Raw genomic sequence first — 20,527 nt, 5'->3', positions numbered from 1 at the left:
GCGTCGCGGCCGACCCCGGCGCAGGTGCGGGCGCCCGGCCCCCTTCCTCCCCGCCCGCCCGCGGGGGCCCCCTGCCCTAGCCGCGGAGAGAACCGGGGGCGGAGGCCGGCCCGGCCCGGCCCGCCTCGCCTCCCGCCTGCCCTCCGCGCTCGGCCGGGGCTGCCCGGGTCCTCCGCCTCCCGGGGCGCCCGCCTTGGGGCGCGCGGCCGCGGCCCCGCTGCCGGGGCTGGCCCTCTGCACGCCCGCCCGCCCGCCGGCGCCCCTGCCTGTTCCCGGCCCGAGAAGGGGCCCTCGTTGTGGGGCCCCGAGGCCGCGCCGCTTCTCCCTGCCGACGGTGCCCCGTCGCGTCCTCGCGGAGGTTTTCAGCTCCATCCGCCGCGTCGGCGCCGGTCAAGTGCAGCCCGTCCTGCTGTCCTCCAGGAGGGGACGGCTCTCGGGCTGAGCGCTTGCTTCAGTTTGCGTAGAGTTGCCTTGTCACTGAAAAAGAAAAAAATGTGGAAAAGACCCCATTTTGAAAAACAGCACGTCTCAATTTGGGAAAGCCCGCTTGTGGTATAGTTTTTATCTCCCATTACTTTGGGGTGTGAGTGCGTCTCTCTGTGTTGTGGAGATAACGCAGAAGAAGCCTGAGCAGATGTCCTGTGCTTGCAGCGGCCCAGGCTTCGCCGATCCTAGGAAGGTGCTCCCCGAGCCCCGGCTAGCTGGGGGTGTACACACTCAGGCCTGCCTGCTTGCCCTGCAGCTGAAGTGCTTCATGCAACAGCCTGGAAGTAAAATCAGTCTCTTCAGGATGTTTCAGGATGGGATTTTATTCATTTTTGCCACAAGACATTCCATGGCATGTTCACCTTAGCCTTCATTCTTTTCTGTAGAAGAATGCACTTGGTTTAGTTTCCTTGGCAACCTTGTGGGGGTGTCTTCTTTAATTTGCTACAGCCCGTCTCCTACAGAGTGTTTTTTCCTTTTGCCGGCAGTGGTTACAGGCTGGGAAAAACTGCCTCTTTGCTTGTGCTAATTTTCCTTTTTGAAATACACAGTGTACCAGAAGTTTGGGGGCTCTTTATTTTAGAAGTTGTTTTGCTACCCAAAACCCCAAACCCAAGCCCCAACCCGTATTGATAACACCTCCCCCACCTTGTTGGTTTCCTTATGCAACCCCTCCTCCTACAGACCAGTGTCACCCCACACCCACCTGGGGTCTGGTTGTGTCAAGAGTGAAGGCAGCAGGTGAAAGAGCGTTTCATTCTCACCTTTGCACGTGGTGAGATTTTTTGTTTTCGTGGTCTTGGTCTTGTAAAACTATTGAAATACCAAGCATTTCTTCGTAGAAGCAATAAAATGTGCGCACAGGATTTGTCATACCTTTAATATTAGTAAGCTGGGGGCCTTACTCATCATTCTTGCTATAAATATCTAAAATGTGGTGCTCAGTTTTGACCTTTTGAGGTAGGTGGTATCTCACTTGGAGTTGTAACTTCAGAATATCTTAGTTTCATGGCCCAGTTATGTTATTGTCTTCAAGTTGTCGTAGGCTTTGGTGTCAGGACTTAGGAACAGTGGCTGGGAATTTTCCCAAGTGGGTTTCACGTGAACATATGCTGTTGTGGAAGCAACGGTGGATAACCATGAATTTCCAGCATCCAGTGTGCGGCCGGAAGGAGCAGCCTGGAAGAGCCTGAGTTTATTTAAGCATGTTAGTAGCTCTTATATTTCCCATAGAGCTAAGTGATTTTTGGATTGACTTTTACCTCAAAATACGATAAAAAGGGGTAAAATACAGTTAAAAATAACTAGGACAGAGGAAAAGAATGGGCCTGGGGAGTCGTCCTAAACTGTAGACCTGTGGTGCAGCCAGCTGGCCTCACATTTGGCCTTAGTCTTCCTGTCTGACAAAATTATAAGAGAGTCATCATCAGTTATGTAATTCCTGTCATCAGGAAGGAAGAGAAATACCTGTTTCTCAGGTGAGAAAGCTTTTTGTAGTACTAGATTCCAACAGAAAGATTCACACTGAATTTTACGTGGTGGACATTAATGATTGAGTAGACAGTGTACTAAATAGTATTTTTTTTTTATAGCAAATAAATTTCATCCTGGGAGCCTGGCATCCTCTAATTAGCCCCGAGACCAGCTCAGTGAGCACAGGTGTGCTGGGGGCCAGGCGAACACGGACCACAGCTCTGCTTGCTGGGAAGATGAAGCATCATTTACTTAAGTGAATTACTAGGCTGCATACTGTTCAGAGAATATCCCACAAATTCTAGTCTTACTTCTCTTAACTGAACTTTTTGTATTTTTGAAGATTTTTGTAGTTTTAAACTTATCTTGAAAAATGTCAGATCTACTGCAGTACGAGAACCAAAAAACCTGCTCTACATTCTCCATCCAGCTTACCAACTATTAACGTTTGCTTTATTGTTCTCTAGATACTATACACATTATTATTTTTCTGAACTGTTTGTAAGTTGCAGACATCATGCTGTTTTATACCAAGATACTTTATACCAAGTGTATCCTTTAAGAAAGACCTCTCATATAATCACAGACCAAAACCAGAAAATTTACTGTTTTGCATCAGTGTTGTCTACTGTGCAGCCTGGATCCCGTGAGCGGTCCCATTATGCCTCTGAGCCCTCTGCCCTCATGCTGCACCGTGTTTGCTTGATGTTAGTCTCCTTCCATTGGGCCAGGTCCTTAGCCTTTTTTCTGTCTGTCAAGACGTCGACATTTTGGCCGTCAGTTGTCATGGATGATGTTGCTCCATTTAGGCTTGTCTGGTGCTTTCTTACGACAGATACAGGGTGTGCTTTTTTGTCAGGAGTACCACATAAGTGATGTCAGAGCTCCTCAGTGCATCGCATCAGGAGGCTTCCCCCCTCCAGCCTTATTGAGATGTAATTGACACATAACACTGCATAGGTTTAAGGTTACAATGTGTTGATTTGGTACATTTATATATTGCAAAATGATTATCATATTACATCCGTCATGTGAGTACTTTTTCTTTTTTTGGGGGGGGGGGCGGGAACATTTAAGATCTGCTTGTCTTGGCAACTTTCAAGTATGTGAAACAGTATTATTAACTATAATCGCTGTGTGCCTGTAAGCTCCCCAGAACTCATTTATCCTACCAGAAGGCTGAAGACAGTTGGTGACAGTCACTTGGATTATGTGGGTACGGTGGTGTCCACTAGACTTCTCCACTGTACGGTTAATGTTTTCCCCTTTGTGGTTAATGTCATTTGTGGAGAGAGATTATGAGATTATGCAAATACCCTATTCTTCCTTAAACTTTCACCCATTAGTTTTAGTATCTGTTGTTGGTGATTCTTGTTCTGATTGATTATTAGAGTGATGGTTGCAAAATTGTGGGTTTTTTTTTTTAAACTCTAGTATTACCTGCATTTATTGTTAACACTTTAAGGATGTGCTTTTCTGTGGCTCCCCCTTATTCATTTATCACCTGTGTGGGTTCTTATCTTGTTCAAAGAGTTAAATGTCAGTCTTACTGTACTCAGTGGATTATTGTTTCTTATCGCCATTATTTGTTTTGATGCTTAAATTGTCCAGATGTGGCCAGCAGAAGCCTCTTCAGGCTGTTTCTGGTGTTCTTTAGACACGTCCCCATCATTCTTGAGCATTTTGTTACTGTCAAAAGACTGCAGCATAGCCAGTGCAGTGCATTTGTCCTTTTGCATTTTTGGCTGGAGCATCTCTGAGAGAGGTTTCTAGAAGTGGGATTTCTGGGTCAGAGGATAAGTGCATGTGTAATTTTGCTAGACAGTGTCAAATCGCACTCATTGCTGGTGTGTGTCTTCACAGAGTGCCTACAGCTTGTTACAGACTCACCAACAGTAACTGCCAAATTAAAAAGTGTTTACCAATTTAGGAGGTAGGAAATGATATCTTATTGTAGTTTTAATTTGAATTTCTTATATTATTATGTGGGAAGTTGAGCATCGTTTCATAATGGTGAAGAGGCATTTGCGTTTCTGTTTTCTGTCTCTTCATTTCTCTAGCCAGCTTTTCTGTGGGTTTTTGGTCTTTTGCTTCTTTATTTTTAGAAGCTCTTTATGGAGTGGGGTGTGTTGAGGATCCCACAGACCACCCCCAGATTCAGTGATTTGCTAGGAACAATCACAGGATGGTGGTGAAAAGGTAAAAGCAAAAACAGCCAAGGAAAAGGCCCGTAGGACAGAGTCTGGGGGAAGCCAGGAGCAAGTGTCCAGAGTCCTTTCTCCGTGGAGTCACACAGATGCTTAATCACAGCCGCTTGTGACACACGTGTGAAACCTTGTTTACTGGAGAAGCTCGCTAGGGACTCCGTGCCCAACATTTTCACTGGGGACTGGTCACGGTACCTTCTGCCTAGCACACACCAGAATTCCAGAGTCCCAGAGGGAAAGCCTGTGTTCAGCATACGCTGTATTTGCACGATTTAAGTGCCATGAACCACTCTTGTCATCTGGGGAATGGTGGGAACCCTTCCGAAACCTCAGTTCCCAGATGCCAGCCAGAGGCCTAGCTTACAAGCTCACCTTCCTTAGGAGAGCAGTCTGAGGCCTGTTAACTCTTTTCTGCACATAGAGGTATTAACCCTTTGTGATATAAGTTGCAAATACATTTTCCTTGCGTATCATTTGTCTTTTGCCATGCAAAGATTTTTTTCTTTCAGAGCAATCAGATTTACCTTTTCCTTACTGTTTTTGGATTTTGAATCATGGTTATGACAAGTTTCTTTCCCCCATTCCCAGATTTTTATATTATAAATGTAATGGTTTCATTTTTTCATTTAAATCTCTATTCCACTTGAAATTTATCCTGGGCTATTGTATGAGGACGGGACCCAGCTGGAGCCAATTCTGGCTTTTTTCCTTTTGGCTGTCCCGTTTATTTCAGCCTCATTTATGGAAAAAACCACAATGCTTGAAGATACTGCCTTTGTTGTGTGCTGCATTTGTCTGTGCGGTTGTGTTTACTTCTGGATTTTTTTTCATATGCATTAATCTGACTAGTTCATAGGGCATCACCACAAAGTTTAAACTATTGAAGCTTTAGAGTGACTTCATATCCGATGGGGCTGGCCTCCCCTGCCCACCTCTGTTTTGTTTTTTTTTTTAAAGTGTTTTCCAGTCTATTCTTGTTTGTTGTTTCTCCAAATGGACTTTGTAATCAGCTTTTCTAGTTCCATGGGGAAAACTGTTGATGGAGTTTTTACTTGGATTGTATCGAACTTATAAGTTAATGAGGACTGTTATATTTATGATATTGTCTTCCCATCAAAGAACATGGTATATTCTTTCCATTAGTTCAAGTCTGTTTTGTGTCTTGTAGGAATATTGTGTTTACCTCAGGTAGATTTCTTGTTAATCACCTAGCTATGTGATTTTATTTTTGGCTATTGTAAACAGTGTTTTCTCTTTCTGTTGTACATAGAAAAATATTTTGTGTTTTTTCTTCAGTATATTAAGGCTGTTAGTTTTTGTGTTAATTTTGTCATCTGTTACTTTACGAAACGCTCTTATTGTGTGTAGGAATTTGTCCCTTGATCTTTAGGGTTTTCCAGATACAGAATTTGTCATTGACAAATAGAGATTGTTTTCCCTCTTCTTTTCCATTTTTAGGAGCTCTAATTGCTTTTTCTTTTTGACACACTGCAGTGGCCATGGCCATTGCCTCCGAATAATGTTACACAGGAGTGGAGTTAGTGGGCAGTATCCCGTTGTTCTGTACTTCAGTGGAATAGTTTCTGGTGTTTCTGAAATAAGTAAGATGCTGGCTTTTGGGCTGCTGTGTGTGTGTACATACTTAGACACATATACGCGTATATGTTAAGAGTATCTGTCAACTGCTGTATTTTGGAATGTTGTAACATGAATGAGTGTTGCATGTTGTATAGCTTCTTTATCATAAATGGAACGTGTGGTTTTCTTCCTTAGGCAGTTAATGTGGTAGATTTCCTAATATTGAACCACTCTTGTATTCTGTAATAATCCCCATGTGATCATGACGCATTATTTTTTTAATGTGTAGGTAGATTCTGTTAATATTTTATTTAGATTTTTGCATCAGTATTAGTATGAGTTATAGTTTAGTGTTCTGGTGCACTGTCAGATTTCGGGATCAGTGTTACACTCTCTTCATAAAACAATTGAAGTTTTCTTTCTTTTTCTATGCTCTGGAATAGTGTAAGTAATTTTGGGGTTGTCCGAGTTTTGAGGTCTTGGGAGAATTCCCCAGTGAAGTTGTCTGAGCTTAGTGCTTTCTTGAGAGAAGAGTCCTGCTGCTACTCCATATTTCTTCTGAGGCTGGTTAGACTTCCCATCTTGAGTGGAATCAATTTTGGTGTGCTGTATTTGTCTTAAAAAAATTCTATTTCATCTAGATTTTTCAAATTTATGTATGTAGCAGTCTCATGATTTTTTAAAATTAATTTTATTGGCTGTGTTGGGTCTTTGTTGCTGTGCACAGGCTTTCTCTAGTTGTGGCGAGTGGGGGCTACTCTTCGATGTGGTGCGCGGGCTTCTCATTTTGGTGGCTTCTCTTGTTGCGGAGCATGGGCTCTAGGCATGTGGGCTTCACTAGTTGTAGCACGAGGGCTCAGTATTGTGGCGCACAGGCTTAGTTGCTCCTCGGCATGTGGGATCTTCCCGGACCAGGGATTGAACCCGTGTCCCTTGCATTGACAGGCAGATTCTTAACCATTGCACCAACTGGGAAGTTCCTCATGATGTTTAAAAATCTGTGTTTTTATGGCTGTTTTTCCCTTTGTCACTCAGATTTATCTGTTTTGTTTTCATCCTTTTTTTCTTCATGGCTTACCTAATGATGTGCCTGTTTTTGCAGATCTTTTTTTTAAATGATAAGCTTTGGGGTTTACTTACTGGTTCTATTATTTTTCTGTGTTTTGACTCATTTATTTCTACTTTTATCTTTCTTCTGCTTTTTTTTTTTTTTGCTTTTGAGTTGGGTATTAAGTTCATTTTAATGTTCTCTTTATATTGAAAAGGTATTTAATACTGTAAAATTTCGGCTGTTATGTCTTTATATGAATCCCTTACATACAGGGATTTAGGTGTAGTTTCTCATGATCATTTTCAAGAAATTTCTGTATTTTTCTTTTGAATTTCCCTCTTAACTCAATATTTCTATACTAGCACATTTTAAAGTTTTCAGGTAAAAGGGCCTTTTTGTTTTTTGATTTTGTTTTTAATTCTAGTTTTAGTACATTATGGTCAGAGTGCTGTTTTTCTTTTTTTTTTTTTTACACAAATAATGAATATTTATTTGGAAAAAGTTAACAAGGTTTCAAAAGAGAAAAGAAATGAGAAATTATGCAATCCCACCACCCATGAATACATAATGTTAACATTTTGGAATATTTGGTTCTTATAGATCCTCTAGCTGTATAACTACTTGTTGTAAGAAGCATTTCTAAGAGTAATCTTTCTTCTACCGTCTCTCTCTCCCCTGGCTTATTTTTAACTCTTGTTTTCTCTTTTCATCTCTTTTTTTTTTCTTCTTTTTTTATTTTTTTATTTTTTTGGGGGTACACCAGGTTCAATCATCTGTTTTTATACACATATCCCCGTATTCCCTCCCTTCCTTGACTCCCCCCCCACCCTGTCGAGTCCCCCCCACCCTCCCCGCCCCAGTCCTCTAAGGCATCTTCCATCCTCAAGTTGGGCTCCCTTTGTTATACAACAACTTCCCACTATTTTACAGTTGGTAGTATATATATGTCTGTGCTACTCTCTCGCTTCGTCTCAGTTTCCCCTTCACCCCCTGCCCCCTCCCATACCTCGAGTTCTCCAGTCCATTCTCTGTATCTGCATCCTTGTTCTTGTCACTGAGTTCATCAGTACCATTTTTAGATTCTGTATATGTGAGTTAGCATACAATATTTGTCCTTCTCTTTCTGACTTACTTCACTATGTATGGCAGATTGTAGTTCTATCCACCTCATTACATATAGCTCCATCTCATCCCTTTTTATAGCTGAGTAATATTCCATTGTCAGAGTGCTGTTTATATTCTGTTCTTTAGACTTCAGAGTCTGAGATACGGTCAATTGTGTGAATGTTCTGTATGTACTTGAAAAGAGGTGTGTTCTCTTTGGTGTGCTCAGAGTTTGGCATATATGTATATGAGCTATCTTATTAATGATGTTTAGGTCTGCCAGTTTCTTTGTCCACTTACTCTGTCTTTGACTGAGAATAGTGTGTTAAGTGCTCCCATCACTAGCGTGTTTCTTGTTTATTTCTTCCTGCTTTAGGAAAGTTCTTGCTGCCTTATTGAGAGCTTGCATGTGTAGGTTTGGCTTCTTGAGTTTGGGCTTCACCAGGGGTGATATAGGAGGGTCATTTGTTGGGAAATCTCCTGGTCTTATGGTCTTTGGATCTTTCCTTCTGAGCTGGTTAGTTTCCCCAGAGAATATACTTCTGATTGTCTGCTTGGAGGGTCAGGTCTGGGTGCTTGAGTTTGAGAGCTGAGTTGGGGGCAGAGAAGGGCATGGGAGAAGGTGTCTCAGCTGTCAGCTTTTTTCTGTATTCAGTGAAGTAATTTTCAGAATGATTCCTGGATTCACCCATGCCAGGTGACTTGGAGCCTGAAGGCCCTTTGTGCTGCACTCTCCAGAGTCAGCTTGTGGGAACACGGGGGTCAGGGAAGAGCGGTTGCCCCGAGGTGTGGGGCAGTATCACCTTAGCCCTGTATTTTGGGCCCTTCAGTCCTGGTTCCACAGGTACCTGTGTGGCTACCCATTCCTGGGCCTTTCAGGGCCCGGGGTGTGTTGGGCTGGTTCTCAGCTTTGCCCACTGCTGGTTTTCCTATACCTCCAAAGCCACTTACTGCTGATCCTCTGCCATCCAGGGCCAGAATTTTGCTGTTGCCTTCTCTTTTTTTCTCCCTGTTGTTGTGGTTTATATATCTTAAAGAAGTCATTTTGCTTTGGTTTTAGTAGGGCTTCAGGAAACAGTAAAATTCCATTTTCCCCTGGAAGTCCGAGTTCACTTGATAATACCCCAAAGCCACAGAGAGGCCACGTGTCATGATCTTATATTTACCAGCCGCAGAGCAGAGAAGGCTGCCGTAGCAGGAGAAATGCACAGCTATATAGGCTAAGGTGAGATCTACAATCAAGTAGAGAAAAAGAAAAGTAGGGTATTAGACTTAGATAAAATAATAAATTTGAACTTACATATTTAACTGCTCTATGAACAGAGACTGCCCTTTTGTATCGTGACAACCCAAGAAACATTTGAAGAACTCGATCAGGTATTAATTTACAGTGTACAGTGTGGGGAGTGTATATTATTTAGAGCTCTACAATTAGAATCTGGGACCAATTTTAGTTTTATCAAAATCATATTTTATAATTTGTATGGAAACACAAAAGACCCTGAATAGCCAAAGCAATCTTGAGAAAGAAAAAAAAATGGAGCTGGAGGAATCAGAGTCTCTGACTTCAGACTACACTACAAAGCTACAGTAATCAAGACAATATGGTACTGGCACAAAACAGAAATATAGATCAGTGGAACAGGATAGAAAGCCCAGAGATAGACTGTGGTCAACTAATCTATGACAAAGAAGGCAAGAACATAAAATGGAGAAAAGACAGCCTCTTCAATAAATGGTGCTGGGAAAACTGGACAGCTACATGTAAAAGAATGAAATTAGAACACTCCCTTACACCATACACAAAAATAAACTCAAAATGGATTAAAGACCTAAATGTAAGGCCAGACACTATAAAACTCTTAGAGGAAAACATAGATCACTCTATGACATAAACCACAGCAGGATCCTTTTTGAGCCACCTCCTAGAATAATGGAAATAAAAACAAAAATAAACAAATAGGGCCTAATGAAACTTAAAAGCTTTTGCACAGCAAAGGAGACCATAAACATGACAAAAAAGACAACCCTTAGTGCCGAGACCAGCTCGGCGACTCGAGGTGAGTGACGGGTGCTGCAAGCTTGAAGAAGACACAGACAGAAGAGAAAAGTGGGACCGGGGGGGGGGGGGGGGGGGGGGGGGGCGGCTCAAGACCTCTAGGATCAAGAGCCCTGCTGACTCATCCCACGTTGCTTTTATTGAGTTCGTGGGCTCACATTTTCAGGTTACACCCATAAACAATCAAAGGCCTCACATGACTGAGGCAATTATCTTTGTTTGCTTCCTGGGTCCGAGTTGAGCAGGTGTGGATTTGAGCTGGGCCTGGAGAGCAAAACAGCCCTGGGGGCAGGAGACCTCTCTCAGATATTAGGGGTCTGTGCCCCACCCCTGTTGGCCCCTCTGCGACTGTGCCTGTCTTAGGTTGTTCCTCCCTTGAGGAATCTTACCCGTCTCTGGCTAACCAGTCATCCTTCAGGGCCAAACGGTGATATAAGGAAGGCTCTATGCACCACCCCTGTTGGCCCCTCTGCGGCTGTGCCTGTCTTAGGTTGTTCCTCCTCTGAGGAATCTTACCCGTCTTTGGCTAACCAGCCATCCTTCAGGGCCAAACAGGGTGATATTAGTCTCCATGCCCCTCACCCTCAGCTCCTCCACTGCGCAAGCAGGACATTTTGAATCCCATCGCTCGGCCCACATACTTTAACATTTTCAAGGTTTCAGAAAGGTTCCTGAATGTCTTCCCATACCTTAGAATGGGAGAAAATATTTGTAAATGAAGCTGCTAACAAAGGATTAATCTCAAATACACAAGCAGCTCATGCAGCTCAATATCAAAAAAATAACCCAATCCAAAAATGGGCAGAAGATCTAAATATTTCACCAAGGAAGACATACAGATTGCCAACAAACATATGAAAAGCTGCTCAACATCACTAATCATTAGAGAAATGCAAGTTAAAACCACAATGAGGTATCACCTCACACTGGTCAGAATGGCCATCATCAAAAAATCTAGAAACAATAAATGCTGAAAAGGGTGTGGAGAAAAGGGAACCCTGCACTGTTGGTGGGAATGTAAATTGGTACAGCTGCTATGGAAAACAGTATGGAGATTCCTCAAAAAACTAAAAATGGAACTACCATATGACCCAGCAGTCCCACTCCTGGGCATATACTTGGAGAAAACCATAATCCAAAAAGATACATGTACCACAATGTTCATTGCAGCACTATTAACAATAGCCAGGACATGGAAGCAACCTAAACGTCCATCAACAGATGAATGGATAAAGATGTGGTATATATATACAACAGAGTATTACTCAGCCATAAAAAGGAATGAAATTGAGTTATTTACAATGAGGTGGGTGCACCTATGGTCTGTCACATAGAGTGAAGTAAGTCAGAGAAAAACAAATACCATATTCTAATGCATATATATGGAATCTAGGAAAAAGTGGTACTGATGAACTCAGCAGGGGAAGAATAAAGACCAATACCTAGAGAATGGACTTGAGAACACTGCGGGGGGGGGGGGGGGCCTGTGCAGGGAGAGTGGGTGGGAAGAGGAAGCTGGGATGAAGTGAGAGAGCAGCATTTACATATATATACTACCAAATGTAAAATAAATAGCTAATGGGAAGCTGCTACAGAGCACAGGGAGATCAACTTGATGCTTTGTGACAGCCTAGAGTGGTGGGATAGGGAGGGTGGGACGGAGTCTCAAGAGGGAGGGGATATGGGTATATATGTATAAATATGGCTGATTCACTTTGTTGTACATTGTAAAGCAATTATACTCCAATAAAGATGAAAAAAATCATATTCTGAGGCAGTGTAGTCACTTTTTTAAAAAACAGAGCATCTTAGGGGGTAGAGCTGTTCTGGTTGGAGCTTGGGGTTTGAGGCTGGACCTCATAAGGGGTCTCAGTCAAAAAAATCTCCTGCAGGATTCAGTTTCAAAAACACTGTTTTAAGATGTGACATTTCCACTTTCAACCATAAATTAATTGAGCTTACTCTGTCACCTTCTGCTCTAGACACATGGTTGTAGGAGGAATATATATAAGTATGTTGAGTTGACAGTTGTCAGATTAATCCTCCCCATTGCAGGCAGTTACTGCTGTGGGGAGAGGGGCCTTTAAAAAGAGGAGAGGAAGAAGCTTTGCACAGGGGCCTCTTAAAATGTTTAGGGCACATAAGGGTATACTGTATTTACAGAAGGAGACTTGGAGGATACAGGAGAATAGGGTGGAAAGTACGATGGGGTAGATGGGTGTAGGAGTGGGAATGAGGCTTTTTTTTTTTTTTTTTTTGGCACACGGGCTTAGTTGCTCCGTGGCATGTGGGATCTTCCTGGAGCTGGGATCGAACCCGTGACCTCTGTATTGGCAGGCAGATTCTTAACCACTGCGCCACCTAGGAAGCCCAAGGAATGAGGCTTTTTATAGGTACCTTTTTAGAGTTTGGAAGTTTGAACTGTGAAGACATGTTTGGTTAACAGGCAGAGTTGTAACTCTTGGTCTTGCTTTTTGCAGCTGTCGATTCTGTTTCCGTATCTTCTGTCCTGATTTCCCTATGAGGAAAGGTCTCAGGTCAGGGGACGCGTGGAAGGTGGCACTGGGTTTGCGCATGTGGCTGGCAGTCTGCAAGCATACTTCATGTATTTTTGAGGATGATGCTTGCCTCCACCGTGCTGGCTGTCCTGTGGGAAGACGGTGTTCAAATAAACAACACCAAAACCTTTTAATATAAAAGTTGTGGATCTTAATTCTTTACGTACACATTTGGGAAAATCTGATTGATGTATCTCTTCGTGTAACAGGTACATCAGATGTACATAGAGCTGGAAGAGAAATGATAAAAAATTTTAATGTAGGGAGGGACTTTCAAAGTAGAAACTGCAAAGGAAATTCTTCAGGAAAATAATTGGTAGATTTGATCACCTAAATTGTTTAAACAGTTATATTTCAGAAAATGTATAACTGAAAGTAAACAGAGTGAAAAATTAGTAATATATAGGAGCAAGCATTCATATCCTTGGTATGTAAGAGTTTACACGAATTGATAAGATACCAAAAGTCTAGTAGAAAAATTATCAAAGGACAATTCATGGAAGAAATACAGATCACGAGAACACATCGGATAACACTCAGTGTTAAAATAAAGTTATCGTCTATGACATCCTTTTACTTTTTGAATTAGGAGGTATTTTCCAGGAATGGTAGCATTTAACATCGAGGTAGGGATGTTATTACTCACCTTGTACCAATGAAGAAACTGAAGTAGGAGAGATTAATTTACTCCTAAAGTCACAGAGTTAGTGCTGTGCTTTGAACCCAGCTCTGTGGGCCCCATTAACTCCCTCACAGTATGAATATATACTGTTTTGCAACTATTTTCACTATGAACTTCGCTCTAAGAACTGCTTTTGCTGCATCTCGTAGATTGTGTATGATTGTGTTTTCATTGTCATTTGTCTCAAGGTATTTTTTAATTTCCTCTTTGGTTTCATCGTTGACCCATTGGTTTTTTAGTGCCGCTATTTTCACATTTTATCTATGGCCAATAACATAAGTCTGTGTCATTTTTGTTGGTCGTGTAGCATTTTATTGAGTGATTGCAATATAATTTATTTAACTTATCCTCTATTAATGGCATTTGAGTGTATCCAGTTCTTTTGTTGTTTTGCTGTTATAATGCTGTAGAGAACATTTTTTTGTGCATATCTTTTTATGCTTGTAAAGTGCTTCTGTGGGGTAAATTCCTAGAAATGTGCTATTTGGACAGTAGGGTGTATGCATTTAAAACTATTTGGATAATATGGTATATACATTTATAATGTTGATGAATAATGTGAAAATCTATTATGAGACTTCAGCATTTTAATAACACTCGTGTATAATTTATTACCACCTTCTTCAGTATTGGCTCAGCTTTTGAATGGTTTTGCATTAAATTTACAGGTGAGTTTAGTGATATGTGATGTTTCTTTTAAAACTGTTGACTCCTCCTGTGTGAGTAAGGTGTTTCTCCTTGTGTATGGAGAGTTCTTCACATTGTGTGGTGCATTCTCAAGCGTAATATTCTGCGTTGTTGCCGTTGTGAATGGGGTCTTCTCATCCAGTGTGTATCCTCACTTGTTACTGGTGGGAAAGTTGCTGATTTCTGTCCCTTCATTGACTAACTGGCCATCTTACTGAATTCCTTATTGCTTTTAGTTTTTCACCTAATTTCCTTCAATATTCCAGGTCTGTAATTATGATCTACAAATAAATTTTGTCTCCTCCTTCCCAGTACTGTCCCTTTTATTTAGTTCTTTGTGATTTGTCTTATCTGGTTCCTCCAAAACAATGTTAAGTGAGAGCACTGGTGGTGGGTCTCCTCAACTTCATCCTGACTTCAGTAGGAATGCTTCTGGTTTTTCACTATCTTTTGGTTTGAAAGGTTCCCCCCCCCCCCCCACCTCCATTAATCTCTTCCTGAGGATTAACTGTTTCTGTTTTGAGCTAGTTTTTCCCCACTGCTAGATTTTTTTCAGCACACCTTAATTACATAAGTAGTTTGCATTGAAAAGCATTTCCTACGTTTTTCCCCATAGAATACTTAAACACCCAGTGTTACAAATAATAAGACAAACTAGGTACATCTGAGTCCTTTCTTCTGAGCCTCTAACCAGTGTTAAACTTCAGCATTATGGGTACAGCTGTTTGGTAGTGTGGTAGTTGGTTTTGTGGGGATGTGAGCAGGAGGATGGGGAGCTTGCATTACATGAAAATTCACAGGTGATCGCACGTGCTGTGGTTTAGTCAGTGATTCCGGGACTGTTGAGCAGCATAGCCGTGGCGGGGGAGGGGCAGGGCATGTTTAGAATATGGAAGCCCAGGCTCCTCTGGGATTCTGGGACAGTCCCTGGGAATCTGTATTTTCAGAAGCTTCCCAGGTGATCTGATCAGCCAGGTTTGGTACTTTCTTTCTAGATGCCTGCCCAGATGATCTTAAACTCACCTGCCAGATAACGTGGGCCATGGCTACCATGAAAAACTCAACCTGAGATCAGGTTTCTAACAGGTGACCATTTTTTAAAAAAATGTAATTCACATCATTTATTGCCTGGTTTTCATTTATTTATTTTTACATTACATTTTTCTTTTTTTTTAGTTGAAGTATAGTTGATTTACAGTCTTGTATTCGTTTCTGATGTACAGCAAAGTGATTCAGTTATACATATATATTCTTTTTCATATCTTTTTCATTATAGATTGTTACAAGATACTGAATATAGTTCCCTGTGCTATGTATATAGTAGGACCTTGTTTATTTTATATAAAGGAGTTTGTATCTACTAATCCCAAACTCCTAAATTATCCCTCCCCCCTCTTTCCCCTCTGGTCATCACAAGTTTGTTTTCTGTGTCTGTGAACGTTTGGGGGAACGTTTTGAAGACCAGGGCCATGTTTCCCCTCCTCTTTCTCTCTGTGTCCTCCAATGTGCCTGCTACATAATTTCTAGCTAGTAAACTGGCTGGAATATTTCTTTGTTCGCATAAATGGTGTCTTGAACACTTTCCCTGTTGAAGAGTTGTGTTTTACTTGTTGGGTTTTGTTTTGGTTGTGTCCTTTGTGTAGTTGCACTATTGTAAGATCACCTGTGACGGGGCTGCGGGTCTGGCACTGGCTTGTCCTCCTGGGAGGAGCACTTGTTTGCTGTATTTACAACGCTCATTTAACAGGGTCTTGTTGAGGTTCCATAGGAACCTGTATTTATGAAGATTTTGTTAAAACTTAGAATTTGAATGTCTCCTAAAAATATTGTTTGATGTTCCTTATGTTGTGGTTATTCAAAGTAAGAAAACCTGACGTGTATTTGATGCTGTATAAAAAATAGCACAGGAAAATTCAAAGACATTAAATTACCGTAGAGTGATCTGAGTAATTTGTGCTTTTGCCAGTGTTTTTAGTGGTTTCAGTTCTGCTCGCAAGGGAAGGGAAGACCTCATAGTTAGGTGTTAGTACCTACAAATGTTAATATAGCTTAATGGTAGTTTGCCTCAGTCATGAAGATCATTGTTTGCGGAATGTTACTGCTGCAAGGTATGCATGTGACTCTGTGACAGAAGGCCTCCTGTGAGGCTGTGCTGTCTCAGAACGTGGTGACTGCATCTGAGCCCCCTAGCAGCTGTTGCTGAGGGGCATTTGGTAGTGGCATCATCAGTCTAGAGTTGAATTTTAGAGCTGTGGGCCTAAAAAGGCCGCTGTCCATTTCTGCAGCCTTGTTTATGATTTCAGGGCATAGAACTTCGGGATGGAGGTGAGACGCGGCTGTTGAAGGGTACCTGGTATCTTCAGTTTCACTGGTGACGCATTTTATCTCCATCACTTCACAAATTAGTGTGTCTGTGGTGGTTAGAGTGGGCATAGCAGAAGGACTGAGTAATACGACTTGGGACACAGAACATTCTGTGTTTTAAAAAACTTTTCAAAAATTTAAATTAGAAAATATTTCAAACTTACCGGAAAATAATGGTAAGAAATAGCTAACGCATGTAGCTAGCACTATTGTAGCGCTTGTTGTATTTATCTATTTAATGTATTAACTCACTGACCCTAGGAAGTCGGTTGTATTATGATCCTCTTAACAGATGGGGAAACTGAGATATGTGTAGTTACACATCTGGCAAACAGTGGAGCTGGGATTTGGACTCAGGCAGTCTGGTGCCAGAGTGCATGGTCACAACCAGTGCAGTACACTCTGTTACCTTTCAGAAATACCAAAAGTAAGGTAGCAGACGTGAATGATACTTAGTGCCTAATTTTAATAGTGTCCGCATTTTACTATACAACTGACCCTTGAACAACAGTGGGGTGAGGGGCACTGACCCTCACCCCACAGTTGAAAATTCGTGTGTAACTTTAGACTTCCCCAAAACTTAATTATTAATAGCCAACTGTGGACCTTATTGACAACAAAAATGGTTGATTAATGCATATTTTGTTGTGTGTATTATATACTATATTCTTAAAGTAAGCTAGAGAAAGTGTTGTTAAGAGAATCATGAGAGAGAGAAAATACATTTACAGCACTGTACTGTATTTATTGATGCCATAAGTTTACATCATCTGTTTACACGATGAATCAGCTGTCAGTACCTACATCAGTGTTATATAATACAAAACACTGTAGGTGTTATATATGCTCCTAACACTAGACAGCAAAAATGAAAAGAAAATGTGAAAAAGAAATTAATATTTACAATGCATTTCACGCATTAATAACAAAAAAGGCAGCAGTTGGATGGAAACCTAGTGTAATCGATACAGCTGCTTCTTGGTAGCTCAGCCTATACACTGATGGATTGTTACAGAATTTTTGTGGCAAACAGTGTTACAGTCATATTCATAATGCAGTATTGGAAGTGTTGTTGCATTTTAAACACTACCACTTACCTGTGGTGATAGACTGATCTGCAGGTTCTCCAGTTACTGGTTAGGGAGGAGAGAGAGTGAGACGGGGTGGGGGGCAGGGTGGCAGAGAAGGAGGGAAGGAGGGAGAGATGGGGGGGGGGGTCATACTGTAATTCTTTGGAAGCAAAGTAAGAAAACAAACACATTATTAATTTTATCTATTTTTATTTTATTTTTAAATTTTTTTAATTTATTGTATAGTTGATTCATTATTAATTTTATACTAGCTATCACTTACCTTGTGCCTGAGTAAGGATAGGCTGTCCAGTTCAATACAAGTCTTGCACACGGTCTTCTACACATACATTTTTGTGTATCTATTGGAAAAATCCATGTGTAAGTGGGCCCACGCAGTTCAAACGTGTGTTGTTCAAGAGGGTCAATGGTATTAATATTTGTTTCAGGTTTTTTTTTTTTTTAATAACCCTATTACATAGAACCAAGTGTAAGTGAGACGTTGTGTTAGACCACGTCTTTGGTCTTTCCTTGTCCCACCATGTTATTTTCCTGACTGTCCACGTCCCCCACTCTCACACGCTGGCTCCTTCCCCAGCAGCTGGGCCTTGATTGCCTTCCCTCACCCCTGGTGAGAACTCCTTCCGCAGACATTAATGGAGTGTCAGCCACAGCCACGACAGTGCCGGGATGGAGATACAGTCAAGAAGAAGGACCCTGTTCTGATCACCCTGCAGTTTATAATCTAACAATGTGGGAAGGTGGATTTCTTTAAGTACGGGGGGGGTGGGGGGGTGGGATGTGTGGCCTGTTACAAGCACAGGCTCGGGCACAGTGTACTGCTTGTACTGATTTCTGGGCTGCTTGTTAGCTTCTCTGGACTTCTTTAGCCTTGGGTCAGCAATTCACTATATTTATATTGGTTATTTGAAATTTACTTCCAGAAAAATGGTTCAGTTGGGGATGATCTGGAATTCTTAAAGTTCAGTATATATTGCCTTCCTTCTGGAAAGCCCCTGGGCTCTGGGTTGGCTGTGAACTCTCCTTTTGGGTCTGACGAGCCCTGGAGTCAAGAACTCATGGGTCCACTTGGTTTGCATACTTGGGTAGAACTTGGGAGTACCCTCAGATGGGTCTGGTCTTTTCAGAACTCCTTGTAGGGCCTGCTGGGTCTCAGGACCTGGCCTTGCCCGAACTCTTGTGACACCAAGACCTTAGTTCCTTGGAGACTGAGCAGAAAGGCATGATTTAAGTGGAGCTGACTTGCTTTTTTTGTCTCCCTAAACCTTATTTATTTACTGTGTGTTCAAAAAATAGTAAAATTAGCCTATAGGTAAAATACGTTTAAAAATCATAAAATTAATTTATTAGAATTTGGAATGTATTAATCACATCAAAAATTTAGAATAAAGCATCTTGAAATAATTTGTAAACTAGCAGAGTTAATAAAGTTGCTTTCAGCACTGCTAGAAGTGTTTTTATTCCTTGTGAGCCTTACTGCAGAGTGATGGCTCCTCATCCAGACCTGACCGCTCGGTACAGAGGGCCTGCTGAGGAAGGGGGTGCTCGGGAGTCTTTCCAGGGTTGCATCTCCAGCAGATGGTTCCGTGGGGTGGTCTCCACCCCACTTTTTTTTTTTATATTTAGGAGATAAGCACATGTTTTTGGAACAGATAGTAGTATTTTGGCATTCGTTTTAGTGAAGGCTTTTGGAATCCATCATGAAGAGTATCTTGACAGAAAATGGGCTCGTTCTGAAATGAGATGAAAAAGAGACGCTTCTGTCAGATATTCTCAGGAGGTGGCAGTAGCTTTTCTAGACATATGCCATGACATTTTAAGAAAATTATATAATTTCCTAACCCTCCTAAAAGTTCATGAAATTTGGGAAGTAAGGATACTTTTCTGAGAGGCAGCTCTGGAATTAGAACCTGCATCTTTAGATTTGGGTTCTTTTTCTGCTCGCTAGCTGTTTGGCTTTGGGCAGCTTAGTTAACTTCTCAGTGCCTCATTTTTCTCATCTGCAAAACAGGGATAATATTTGCTTTCTTTGTAGGGTAGGATTTTTGTAAAGATAAAAAGAGTATAAAAAGCACCTTAAAAATTATTAGGGATACACAAATGTAATTCATGTGTTAATATGTGTGTGCAAGAATTTTTCCAGTAGAAACAAGCATAATTTACATTTTTGTAACTGCTTGCTTATCTGAAATTAGTCTTTGATTCTTAGTCATGACAAGTTTTTTTTTTTTTTTTTTTTAATTTCATGGGAGTGTTTCGAATCTTGAAATTTTAGGACTTGCAGAGCTTATAATAAAAGACATTAATGGGATATAGAGGAGAGTATTACTGTCTAAACATGTGTTGATGACTTTGTGCTTTTAGGTATACCAAGCTTGGCTACGCAGGCAACACTGAGCCACAGTTCATTATTCCTTCATGTAAGTAAAGCTCCACCCTCGGTTTGTAATGGATTGTGTTTCTCATAACTGTCCTGAGCATTCTAGTTCTGTTTTTCAAGTGATATTAATTTACTCACTGTCTTCTTTTGGATGGTTATTCTGGTTACTGGGGAGTTATTTATTTTGACACCTGGCTGCTGAGTATTGCTGTCGGCTGTGGCCATCACCTAAACCCCCCAACTCTCTAGTCCTTTGACTCTCTTCTGATACAGTCCTTTGTCACAGTCATTGGAGTTTCAGCTTGGGTGGTTGGCAGGGCCTTCATTCAGTTATGCATGTCGGAGCTGCTTGCAAGAAGTATACCTGTCCCTTAAGGTTAATTTGTAATTTTAAATAAGTACAGTTTTATTAACTTAGCACTTTGTTGGACTATCTATTGTATTACACTCTTCACTCTATTAAAAGACTTTTTTTTTTTTTTTGAAATGAGAGGCCTGATGACTTTTATTGTGTTCAGAAATATTCTGCTTTTGTTTAAATTTTAGTCAGTAGAGCATGCGAAGGGAAGAAACGTCCTCATATTTTGGCCAGAGTGCATCCTGCCCACTCTTTTATTCACAGGAGACCACAAGGTCAGGTCAGTTGTCTACATGGTAGAATTCTTCTCTGAAACTGTTTACCTTCTGGGTTATTATTTGGAGACCGTTTACCAAAGAGTCAGGTATGTCAGTCAAGAATGAAATGAAGTTCTGCTCCTAAATGTGGCCCTGGTAAGATAAGCTGTGATCTTAGAAATTGTAGCCTGT

General features: G+C 41.3%; 1 protein-coding gene across 8 annotated transcripts in view; it reads left to right on the top strand.

The window, feature by feature from the left end:
- The window catches only part of ACTR3B (actin related protein 3B), a 70,280-nt gene that overhangs the window by 187 nt on the left and 49,566 nt on the right, over window positions 1-20,527 (top strand). For 4 of the 8 annotated variants that reach the window (XM_057731893.1, XM_057731891.1, XM_057731895.1 and 1 more), the window contains exon 2: window positions 19,705-19,760. The exons of 2 other annotated variants lie outside the window; for them this stretch is intronic. In XM_057731893.1, the coding sequence (XP_057587876.1) occupies window positions 19,705-19,760 (56 nt within the window). Of the gene's footprint in view, window positions 1-6; window positions 25-19,704; window positions 19,761-20,266; window positions 20,359-20,527 lie in introns of those variants that run through there. 2 more of the 8 variants (XM_057731892.1, XM_057731905.1) reach the window with 2 other exon arrangements.

This window comes from Hippopotamus amphibius, chromosome 4, assembly GCF_030028045.1.
Source record: "Hippopotamus amphibius kiboko isolate mHipAmp2 chromosome 4, mHipAmp2.hap2, whole genome shotgun sequence".
Lineage (NCBI taxonomy): Eukaryota > Metazoa > Chordata > Mammalia > Artiodactyla > Hippopotamidae > Hippopotamus > Hippopotamus amphibius.
The sequence above is the reverse complement of the archived record's forward strand: the minus strand, read 5'-3'. Positions and strand labels throughout refer to the sequence as shown.